General features: G+C 51.9%; 1 protein-coding gene across 2 annotated transcripts in view; it reads right to left on the bottom strand.

Moving 5' to 3' along the window:
* LOC119433803 (receptor-type tyrosine-protein phosphatase mu-like) overlaps positions 1-12674 on the bottom strand; it is a 160036-nt gene that overhangs the window by 97486 nt on the left and 49876 nt on the right. For both annotated transcript variants that reach the window (XM_037701064.2, XM_037701062.2), the window contains exon 5: positions 407-443. In XM_037701064.2, coding sequence (XP_037556992.1) covers positions 407-443 — 37 coding nt within the window. The remainder of the gene's footprint in view (positions 1-406; positions 444-12674) is intronic.

Genomic DNA, 12674 nt, shown 5'->3' on the forward strand with positions numbered 1-12674 from the left:
AGGAGTGTGTTAAACAAACTAGACAGGAGACCGTTTTCAGAGACAAAGATTCTTGGACCGTGGCCCCACGCGTCGCAGGCTCACAAAGCGACGCGGGCATTGTTAAAATTCATGAAGTCGACTGGCCTCAGTGACCGACTGTGAAGTGTTGGACAACTGCACATGTTCATACTGCGAGTGCTTTCTTCCCTCTCTCTCTCCTTTCTTTTCATCCCTTTAATCCCCTTCCCCCGTGTAGGGTAGCAAACCGGACTTGCGTCTGGTTGACCTCCCTGCCTTTCCTTTCTTCTTTTTCCTCCTCCTCCTCCTCGTTGTTTACCTTGGCTAAAATTCTGGTAACAATTGGTCCTTTGACGGGTAAATCATTTCAAGTATTTCAGCAAGTGCGTATTATCACAAATCTCACCTTGAGTGCAGATAAAGGCCTTCGGCTTGTGGTAACCCTGCAAAGAAAAGCGTCACCGTCATTGCAACGAAAACAATGTAGATATTGCTACAAGTCACGTCATCATCATCATCAGCCCATATTTATGTCCACTGCAGGACGAAGGCCTCTCCCTGCGATCTCCAATTACCCCTGTCTTACGCTAGCTGATTCCAACTTGCCCCTGCAAATTTCCTAACTTCATCACCCCACCTAGTTTGCTGCCGTCCTCGACTGTGCTTCCTTTCTCTTGGTATCCATTCTGTAACTCTAATAGTCCACCGGTTATCCATATCCTACGCATTACATGGCCTGCCCAGCTCCATTTTATCCGCTTAAGGTCAACTAGAATATCAGCTATCCCTGTTTGTTCTCTGATCCACACCGCTCTCTTCCTGTCTCCTAAACGCTTGTGTCTTAAACGCTCACGTATGGGGCGGCTATGCAGAAGTGGAAAAGGGCTCAAAGAGACAAATGAAACTCACAACTCTGGAAGATTACCAAGCCCGTTCTGGGTATACTGGTGTATGCCCACACGGATCGCCTAATGCAGTTTGATATTGTCACGTAGTAGTGACGCTGAAGAAACAGTCGTAAAACTGTGTATGACGAAACTGATTGTTTATTGAGCGAACCTGTGCCCACAAAAGCAAGCTACACTCAAAGCACAAGGATAACGGCGAACACAGTCGGCGATCGTCAAAAATCTGATCAGCGGCGAAACGCGTTGGCTTTTATACATGAGTCATCGAATGTTCCAGACTATTCCCTGGTGCCCGCGTGTCTGCCAGAAAGTTCTAGACAATTTGCTTCGGTCATACAATCAGATAACATAAGCGTCGGTGAAAACAGGCAACGGAAAGAAGCATCGATAATGTTCTAGAAACTTCCGACACAGGCGCGCGCTGCGCCGAGCGATAACGTTTAACCTTTGTTAGCCGGTGGAAATCGGCCACCGGTGAAAGATAAACATGTATACGTGTCAATACCTTCCCCTTAAAAAGCATCGTCCCGATGCTACGAACCAACGCGAAAGTGAAAACAAAACGACGCGTAATGAATAAAAGAAAATAAGAAAGTAAGAAAGTACCTAAACTCGTCAGCGGGCGTAGAAAGGTTTAAGACACACCACGTGGATGACTTCAGGTCGTGCGCGGCGTCGCGCACGACCTGAAGTCGTGCGCGAAATGCCGTCTGGTTGCGACATGCGATTGCGAAATGCCGTCTGGCACGACCTCATGGTCCAGTGCGCCAATACGTCGAACGATCTTATATGGTCCAAAATAACGACGTAACAGTTTCTGGCTAAGTCCTCGTTGCCGTATCGGAGTCCAGACCCAAACACGGTCGCCGGGCTGGTACTCGACGTAGCGTCGTCGAAGATTGTAGTGTCGGCTGTCGGTCCTCTGCTGGTTCTTGATGCGCAAGCTGTCGACCTTCTTCGGCACGCTGCAAATAGGTGGCAACGTCGACATTTTCTTCGTCGGTGACATCCGGTAGCATGGCGTCAAGCGTCGTTGCCAGGTTCCTTCCGTAGACCAGGTTGAACGGTGCCATGTGCGGCGTTTCTTGCACGGCTGTGTTGTATGCGAAGGTCACGTACGGAAGGATGGCATCCCACGTCTTGTGTTCGACGTCGACGTACATTGCCAGCATGTCGGCGATGGTCTTATTTAGGCGTTCGGTGAGGCCATTCGTCTGCGGGTTGTAGGCGGTGGTCCGTCGATGGCTTGTCTGGCTGTATCGCAGGATGGCTTGAGTTAGTTCTGCCGAAAAGGCCGTACCTCTGTCGGTGATGAGGACTTCTGGGGCACCGTGACGCAGGAGGATGTTCTCAACGAAGAATCGGGCTACCTCGGCGGCACTGCCTTTGGGCAAGGCTTTTGTTTCGGCGTAGCGGGTGAGGTAGTCCGTAGCTACGACGATCCATTTATTCCCGGACGTCGACGTTGGAAAACGCCCTAAAAGTCCATCCCGATCTGCTGGAACGGCCGGCGAGGTGGTTAGATCGGCTGTAGAAGTCCGGCTGGCCTTGTAGGCGGTGTTTTCCGTCGCTGACAGTCTCGGCATGTCCTTACGTAATGGGCGACGTCGGCCCAGAGGCGAGGCTAGTAGGATATTTCATGTATCCTCGCGAGCCTGCGGGAAAAACCAAGGTGTCCAGCCGCTGGGTCGTCATGGAGAGCTTGCAGAACCTCTGGACGCAATGCTGAGGGTACAACGAGGAGGTAGTTGGCTCGAAGAGGCGAGAAGTTTGTCTTTAAAATAATGTCGATTTGCAAGAAAAACGACGCCAATCCTCGCCTGAACATCTTGGGCACAATGACGGTCTTGCCTTCCAGGTAGTCTACAAGGCTTCTTAGTTCCGGGTCGGCTCGCTGTTTTTCGGCGAATTCGTCGGCACTGATGGGTCCCAAGAAAGTATCGTCATCCTGGTCGTCCTGTGGCGGCGGTTCGACGGGGGCGCGAGACAAGCAGTCGGCGTCTGAGTGATTTCGCCCGGACTTGTAAACGACGGTGATGTCGAATGCTTGAAGTCTCAGACTCCATCGTGCGAGACGACCTGAAGGATCCTTCAAGTTAGCTAGCCAACACAAGGCGTGGTGGTCGCTCACAACTTTGAAGGGCCTGTCATAGAGGTAGGGGCGAAACATTGATGTAGCCCAGATGATGGCGAGGCACTCCTTTTCTGTTATGGAATCATTTGCTTCCGCCTTCGATAGCGACCGGCTAGCGTAACTTACAACCCTTTCTAGTCCGTCAGTCCTCTGCACAAGCACGGCGCCGAGTCCTACGCTGCTTGCGTCGGTGTGCACTTCGGTATCGGCGTTTTCGGCGAAATGCGCAAGTATTGGAGGTAATTGCAGGCATCGCTTCAGTTCTTCAAATGCTTCGACTTGCGGCGTCTCCCACTTGAACTCGTCATCGGCCTTCGTGAGGTACGTCAGCGGCTCGTTAACGACGAGCCGCTGACGTAAAAGTCTTTGACGAAGAGCCTGTAATAGGCGCAAAGTCCAAGAAATCTTGTCGGCGGGCGGAGGAAAGTCAGTGATGGCCGCTGTTTTCTGTGGGTCAGGGCACACTCCAGATTTGTTTATAACCTGACCCAAGAACAAGAGCTCCTCGTACGCGAAGCGGCACTTTTCTGGCCTCAACGTGAGTCCGGAGGTCTTGATTGCTTGAAGAACTGTTTCAAGGCGCCGGAGGTGTTCCTCGAAGCTTGAGGCAAACACAACGACGTCGTCCAAATAGACGAGGCAAGTCTGCCACTTCAAGCCTGCCAGTACTGTATCCATGACGCGTTGGAAAGTGGCAGGCGCCGAGCAAAGACCAAACGGCATGACCTTGAACTCGAACTCGTCTGGTGTTATAAAGGTGTTCTCCCGGTCGCTCTCGTTGACTTCGATTTGCCAGTAGCCGGTTTTGAGGTCCATCGACGAAAAATACTTTGCGTTGTAGAGGCGATCCAAGGCATCGTCAATCCGTGGGAGAGGGTATACATCCTTCTTCGTGATTTTGTTGAGGCGACGATAATCGACACAGAAACGTAAGGTTCCACCCTTCTTCACTAACACCACGGGGGACGCCCACGGACTCTTTGACGGCTGGATGATGTCGTCGCGTAGCATTTAGTCGACTTGTTGCCTTATGGCCTCGCGTTCACGCGCCGAGACTCGGTACGGGCTCTCACGGAGTGGGCGGGCATATTCGTCAGTTATGATGCGGTGCTTGGCGACAGGGGTTTGTCGAATTTTTGATGACGACGAGAAGCAGTCCCTGTATAGCAGGAGCAGGGCTTTTCGTTGCTCTTTCTTATGCATGGGAAGGTTCTGATTGACGTCAAAAGCCGGTGCAGATACTACCACTCACCGGCACTCACTCGCACTCACTTCCACTCACACTCACTGGCACTCGCACTCACTTACACTCACCTCCACTCACCTCCACTCACACTCACTGACCCTCACTCGCACTCGCTTGTACTCACACTCACTGGCACTCACTCGCACTCACCTACACTCACAGGCACTCAGTCGCACTCGCACTCACCTGCACTCACACTCACTGACACTCATTCGCACTCGCACTCACCTCCACTCACACTCACAGGCACTCACTTGCACTCGCACTCACCTGCACTCACACTCACTGGCACTCACTCGCACTCACCTCCACTCACACTCACTGGCACTCACACTCACAGGCACTCACTCGCACTCACCTGCACTTACACTCACTGGCACTCACTCGCACTCACCTGCTCTCACACTCACTGACACTCACTCGCACTCACCTGCACTCGCACTCACTGGCACTCACTCGCACTCGCACTCACCTGCACTCACACTCACTGGCACTCACTCGCACTCACCTGCTCTCACACTCACTGACACTCACTCGCACTCACCTGCACTCACACTCACAGGCACTCACTTGCACTCGCACTCACCTGCACTCACACTCACTGGCACTCACTCGCACTCGCACTCACCTCCACTCACACTCACAGGCACTCACACTCACAGGCACTCACTCGCACTCACCTGCACTTACACTCACTGGCACTCACTCGCACTCACCTGCTCTCACACTCACTGGCACTCACTCGCACTCGCACTCACCTGCACTCACACTCACTGGCACTCACTCGCACTCACCTGCTCTCACACTCACTGACACTCACTCGCACTCACCTGCACTCACACTCACAGGCACTCACTTGCACTCGCACTCACCTGCACTCACACTCACTGGCACTCACTCGCACTCGCACTCACCTCCACTCACACTCACTGGCACTCACTCGCACTCGCACTCACCTCCACTCACACTCACAGGCACTCACTCGCACTCACCTGCACTCACACTCACTGGCACTCACTCGCACTCACCTGCTCTCACACTCACTGACACTCACTCGCACTCGCACTCACCTGCACTCACACTCACTGGCACTCACTCGCACTTGCACTCACCTGCACTCACACTGAGTGGCACTCACTCGCACTCGCACTCACCTGCACTCACACTGAGTGGCACTCACTCGCACTCACACTCACGCCTTTGAAATGAGTGCGAGTGAGTGTGAGTGAGTGCACTCATGAGTGAGTGCGCCGACCTATGGACCGTACTACAGTCGTCGTTGCAGGTGCGCTGGAATCCGTGAAGGCGAAAGCACTGCTGGCTTGTACTATTTCGTCGATGTAGGCGACTGTGGTGCCTTTGTTAATGTGCTTGTATTCGTGGCTGAAGTTCGTGAGCATCACTCTTGCTTGCCCTTCACGTAGCTGAGCTATGCCTCTAGTGGCGCAAATTTCACGGTCGAGCAGTAAGTGATGATCGCCCTCGACGATGCCCACCATGTCTGCAGGCACTTTGGTACCGACAGAAATCATTACGCTGGAGCGAGGCGGAACAGTGGTGTTTGTATCCGGTGGTATCGCTTTGTGCGTTGAAAGCGTTATCGACTTTGACCGTGAGTCAATGACAGCACCGTGTTGGATTATAAAGTCCATGTCTAGGATGACATCCCTAGAGCAGTGCTGAAAAATTACGAAGCTCGCCGGGTAAGTGCGGTTCTTTACCGTGACTCGCGCTGTGCAGATTCCAGCCGGCGTTATTAGGTGGCCGCCCGCTGTCCGGATATCGGGTCCTGGCCAGGCCGTCTTCACCTTCTTGAACTTGGCGGCGAATGCGTCACTGAAGACGGAATAGTCGGCGCCAGTGTCGACGAGAGCGGTGACGTTATGACCATCAATTAGCACGTCTAGATCGGTAGACTGGCGTCTGGCGTTGCGGTTAATTCGTGGCGTCGGATCACGGCTGCGTCGGCTTGCTCTGCTGCTGCTACGTCGCGTCGGAAGGTCTTCGTTCGGCGGCGATGTGTTGTCAAGGCTGTTGCTAGGCGGCGTGCTGACATCTCGTCATGATGATTCGCGAATCTTCTTCGTGGGCGGCGGAGTATCTTCGGCATTGCGTCGTACAGCAACCTCACCTCCATCGGTTGCTGCTTTCAGTTTCCCGGATAGGGGCTCACGGTCCGGCCCCGGACTGGGCCAGTGTATGGTCCGCGCTGTGGCGACAGGTAGCGTCCTGGCGATGGCGAACGCGAAGGACGTCGAGGTCTCCACTGCGTTCCGGCGATGTAGTCGGCGATATCACGTGGGCAGGTTTCTCGGGTAGCTGCGCTGGACGACGGACGGGCGTGCTGGCGGCGGCGGTGGTGGACGTCGGAACTGCGGCGTTACGGGACCCTGGCGCGAGCGCGGAGGGGTGCCTTGACGACGGGCGACGGCGGAGTAGGTCAGCGCTTCCGGTTGGGGTTGCGGCGATTGCGGCTGCACATCGGGAACCCCAAATGAGCGCTGAACTTCTTTGACAATGTCGGCGATAGATGCCACTTGAGGCTGCGACTTGGGGAAGAACCTCTGCAGTTCCTCGCGAACGACCGCTCTGATGGTCTTGCGCACGTCGTCACTGCCAAGTGCTTGAACGTCGATGTTGTTGGCGGCCAGCGTTCGGCGGTGATATTGCCTCGTCCGCATGTCGAGCGTCTTCTCAATGGTTGTGGCCTCGGAAATAAATTCATGAACAGTCTTGGGCGGGTTGCGTATCAATCCTGCGAAGAGCTCTTGCTTGACACCCCTCATCAAGAAGCGAACTTCATTCTCTTCTGGCATGTCGGGGTCGGCGTGCTTGAACAGGCGAGTCATCTCCTCCCTGAAAATCGTGATGTTCTCGTTGGGCAGCTGTACTCGGGCTTCTAGGAGAACTTCGGCCTTTTCCTTGCGCACAACGCTTGTAAAGGTCTGCAGGAAAGCGTTGCCGGAACAGGTCCCATGTTGTCAAGGTCGACTCCCGATTCTCGAACCACGTCCTCGCAGAATCTTCCAATGAGAAGAAGACGTGGCGCAGCTTGTCGTCGCTTTTCCAGTTGTTAAATACAGCGACCCTTTCATACATCTTCAGCCAGCTTTCCGGATCCTCAAATGTTGATCCGCGGAACGTCGGTGGCTCCCGGGGGTGCTGTAACACGAACGGTGTAGGCGGCACTGAGGCTGTCATGGTTGATGCGGTCGTCCAGGGCTCGAGCCCCCTCCGGAATTTGCAGCCTCCCCCCGCTCCTAAAATGTCATACCAGAGTCCTGTTGCCCAAACCATTTATAGTTGTTTTTAGTTGCCCCTACATTTTCCCTTGAAATGCCATTGTGGCTAAAAGCTAACTGTATCATTGTTGACGCGGACGTGCACGGCTTTTATACACAATTTCGCTTTATTTCGGAAAATCCTGGCAATAGGAAAACAAGCGCATTAGAAGCACCAACGGCTTCATCACCAACGGCTTCATCAAAAATCATCCGTATTTTTTCACCTTCAACATGTTATTTCAATTTCCAGTGTGAACGCCATGCACAGACATATTTCAATGTGTACGCGGGCCAAAATTTATAATATTTTGAAAGAGAAAGAGGTAGCCAACTAACAATTATTTCTAATGATATGGGCAGCCTATGTCTAGAGTAGTTAATTGTTGGGCTAGTTGGTTCTGCATAACTGAACAAGTAACTCAGCGCAATATAAAAGACAGAAACAAGAAAGGGAGAAACAAGGACAAGCGCTACTCAACTGTTTAATGCAAAGGAAGGATTGTACACACATATATATCCTCTTGTCACGCATGCGCAGGCCAGACGATAAGAAAGGCACGTGTAGATTAAAGACGGTTGCGCAAGAAGTCAAATTCGGCGTCAAGTAAAGAGATAGACGGCTCACTTACACACCGATCTCTGTTCTGCTTGATAAAGAAGGCCTCCGGTGCAAGACGAGAAGAGGCATTGCCACTCCTGCCCAAAATGGTAGTCTCATGAAATCGAGCGTCACAACCGCATGCGGTAACATGGGCCACCAAATGCGCGCCCTTATCCTCCTTTTTGTTTATCTTTTGCGCATGTTCCCTTAAGCGGTCGTTCACGCAACGTTCAGTTTGGCCGATATACAACTGCCCACAAGGGTGCAAGGGGATGGCATAGACAACCCCTCTGGAGCACTTCACAAAGGGCTTCTCGTGCCTAGTACGGCAGCCTCGCCTGCTCTCTTTGTTTAGCGAGGGTGGATTTGACCACCCTCGCTAAACAAATCAGGAACAGCAAAGAAAACAGTCTGACGGTTTTCTTTACCGCAAGAACACATAAGCCCGAGATTCCTTTCAGAACTATTGTGAGTGAACGTGGGGCGTGGCAGCACTGCGTGAGCCTTTTTCTTTTAAAAAAGCTGAACAAGCTTGATGTGGACGATCCTTTCCGTGTGAAAAGTTCTTCGGAGGTTGCGCAGTTTGTAAAGTGTAATGACGGCATTAAGTACGGTTTCTCTGTTGATGTAGAGGACCTTTTCTACTCAATCCCTCAGGATAAGCTTCTGGTTTCCTTAAGAGAATGTATTGAGTACAATGATGTGGTAGAATTTCAAAATTCTGCGGGCCTGTCAGTGGACAACTTTTTAACATTACTTGAGTTTTATTTAAGTGTGACCTTTATTATTTTCAACGAGCAGCCATATCTGCAACGCCGGGGTGTGTGCATCGGCTCATGTGTCGCTCCTATCTTATGCGACATTTTTTTTTTGTCTTTTGTTGACCGATCTTTGGAGCATGTTTTTAATGGGGGGCCAGTTTTAAAGGTTTTTAGGTATGTTGATGACTTTTAGTGCTTTTAAACAAAAAGGGTGACCTTACATCCCCTGCTTTAATTTTAGAAGCTTTTAACAACGAAGACCAAGGGCTCGTTTGTATACGCATGAATTGCCTGACGCCACAGGCCTGCAGTTTTTGGATTTAAAGCTGACCTTTGGTGTTGGCCACGTCTGCTGGGCGTATCAACCGCGTGCTTTGAAGCAATTACTGCCTTTTGATTCTGCTCATTCTAAGGTGGTGAAGCGAGCAGTAGGCAGTCTGTGCTTGGAATCAGCTTTGCGAAAATCGTGCGAGCACCAAATGCGGTCTAGTTTCGCAAACCAAGTAGGCCGCCTTTTGGCTGCTGGTTTCCCTTTCGCTGTCGTCAACGCCATAGCCGAGTCTTTGTTACAAAAAGTAAAGCTTGGAGCACGTAGGGCAAGAGCAGAGGTCCTACAACCGAAGTTAAGGCCGGAGGTTATACCCTATGTGCACAAAGTGTCACACAACCTTAAAAAGGTTGCTAACCGACACGGTATACCTCTTGTTTTTTCTGCGCCTAACAAGCTTTCTAAGCTGTGCTCTCGAGTTTGCTGTGAGAGCAGGCGAGGCTGCCGTACTAGGCACGAGAAGCCCTTTGTGAAGTGCTCCAGAGGGGTTGTCTATGCCATCCCCTTGCACCCTTGTGGGCAGTTGTATATCGGCCAAACTGAACGTTGCGTGAACGACCGCTTAAGGGAACATGCGCAAAAGATAAACAAAAAGGAGGATAAGGGCGCGCATTTGGTGGCCCATGTTACCGCATGCGGTTGTGACGCTCGATTTCATGAGACTACCATTTTGGGCAGGAGTGGCAATGCCTCTTCTCGTCTTGCACTGGAGGCCTTCTTTATCAAGCAGAACAGAGATCGGTGTGTAAGTGAGCCGTCTATCTCTTTACTTGACGCCGAATTTTACTTCTTGCGCAACCGTCTTTAATCTACACGTGCCTTTCTTATCGTCTGGCCTGCGCATGCGTGACAAGAGGATATATATGCGTGTACAATCCTTCCTTTGCATTAAACAGTTGTGAGTAGCGCTTGTCCTTGTTTCTCCCTTTCTTGTTTCTGTCTTTTATATTGCGCTGAGTTACTTGTTCAGTTATGTCTAGAGAATCAATATGTTACTGTATGTTCAACTCGCTACAAAGTGCTTTGCGCACTTTTTTGACGCTGAAAAAGACCTGCGGACTTCAGTGACCCCTTCGGCAGAGTCTGTTATCAACGGTGTGTGAAATGCACGTGAATGACCTTTGTCTCAGCATTGCTTCTCTTTCATGTAGGTATGCTAGCGACTCATGAAAAAAAAAAAACGAACTTATAATAATTTACAACATTTATTGGGGATGGAAATGTCGCAATGTGCATGCAGAGGCCATTATTATATATAATGAACTTAGACACCGAAGTGAGTCTAAGTCAGATTCACTCGAAATCAAAATCAATAGCAGTCATGCGCAGCAGAGCTTCTACTACGACTCAATAAAAAAAAAAGGGGGGGGGGGTGCAGTTTTGCCGGAAAGGCGAAAGCGAAGCAAAAGACAATTACACGAAAAAAGATTCTTCCCGTATAAATCCGCGTAGGAGCCGCACCCCAAACTTGATAGCAAATATACTTTTTTTTAATCCAACCGAGAAGCAATCGCGTTCAGCGCGATTCCGATCTCGCTCCACTTCGAATTCTCCCGCGCAGCGTACTTTCGTGCGTCACAACTATAAAAAAAAAGTCGGTTATAACTTAAGAAGACAGGAGAGGCGCCCCGCCCTGACTCCTGAAGCGCAGCAGCCGATTTCCACCGCGACTAAAGAAATAGTACCGCTGACGCGACTCGGCCCAGCTCGAAGCGCGGGCTGCCATATGTCCTCCGTCGGCGGGGTCACCGGCCGTCCGGCTCGTGATGTCAGTCTACAGTGCACGCCCATTGCTGGATACTCGTGTGCACCCGCCTTTGAGGGGCAAATGCCGCTGCCTTATAAAGTTGTACACGACTATAGATGGTGAGAGGAGGCGATCGCGGATGTTTACGGTGGATTTCATACTCGTATAGTTGGAAAAATGAGAGAAAATGGCCAGGTTGCCTATTGGCTCTCGACGCAAAATGGCCTATTGGCTCTCGACGCAAGCCACTTCCGCCAGCATGGTGGCGCCCAGCGCAACGTTGGCTTCCTAGAGTTGAAGTTTGTTCACGCGACGCTGGCTTCCCGCCGCCGGCGTTGGAACGGAGAACACGCTGGGCTGGTGGACACTGGTCGCATCACCTGGCCATTTGTGGCGTACGCGAGGAAGTCCCATGACGGTACTAAGGAACTTGAAATGGTTCAAGAAACGCTGTGCAAAACGCTTCTCAAAGGGGTTGTGCCCGCGGGCCGTTGACGACGCTACACGCCTCGCTTCCGAAAAGCCGCGTCACTCAAGTTTTCAACAACGAAAGTAGGCAGGCTCACAGCGAAAAAAGGGAACAAGACGGCGGGATGAAGGTGCCCGTGTGTTGAGGCGACAATAATGACGCCGACACGGTAAGTTTTTTTTTTTTTTGTTGGTTGCAGTGAAAGTGCGACGATGCGAGCGTCGGCTCTTGCGCAAGCGGATACTGCTCTCGTTTGTGCCCGGGTGCCACGGCGGAAGCCGCAGTGCCGGACGCCGACACGAAGCGGCGGTCGTTGGGGTGCGTAGCAACACCCAAAATAAAGAAATACTGCTGCAGTCAGGTAGACTGCTCCCTTCGCGATAGTGAGATTATATTTGGATCAACAAAACAGTGATGCGTTTATTTAGGAATAGCATCCATCCCTTAACAGCAGCCACAGTTGTGCCTACAAGTCTGGCAGGTGACAGTGGTCTGCCTTTTCCCGACCTTCGGCACACAATTTCTCACACATTGTCTTCAATGAAGAGAGATCGAAATGAATGAAAAAAAAATGGGGCAGCGTAACCTCAAGTCTCGGAAGCCAACGTTGTGTTGGGCGCCGCCATGCTGGCGGAAGTGGCCTGCGGCAAGAGCCAATCGGCGTTCAGATCTGCGCCCCCCTTCTGCGTGGGATTTGTTTTCCGTATACGCCTCCGGGCGGCCAGGACGCTGTATCTTGAAAGCCTTCTGCGACGGGGACAGATTCCCCGCGCGCTGTGCTTGCGCGGCTTAGTTGGCGTTGATGCGAAGGCACCACGAAGGTCAATTCGCTCGCTGTCGCACTTCCTCGCTCCAGCATTTTCGCGGTCGAGTGGGATGTGTTCATGTTTGCTTGTGTGCGCGTGACACCATGCTTGTTAATTTACTTAGTATGCCTGTGTGGTTTATACGGCGGATAAAACTTACTTCGTATAGCTTATTTGCTATCGGAATCGAAGCTTTGCCTTCCCGGCAAAACTGCCACGCTTTCATCCTCCTCCTCCGCTTCCCGCCTCATGGTACCGTTGCACCCTCCTCCGCTTTCGTCCTCGCGCTCTGTTCGCCGTCTTTCATCGCCCGCGCTGCGCTCCGCAGTCGCTCTTTCATTCTTCGCTGTGCTCGTTCGCTCGGTTACACCGAGGGACAACGGCGACGCT

Source organism: Dermacentor silvarum, chromosome 11 (genome assembly GCF_013339745.2).
Source record: "Dermacentor silvarum isolate Dsil-2018 chromosome 11, BIME_Dsil_1.4, whole genome shotgun sequence".
In the NCBI taxonomy this organism is placed as follows: Eukaryota; Metazoa; Arthropoda; class Arachnida; order Ixodida; family Ixodidae; genus Dermacentor; species Dermacentor silvarum.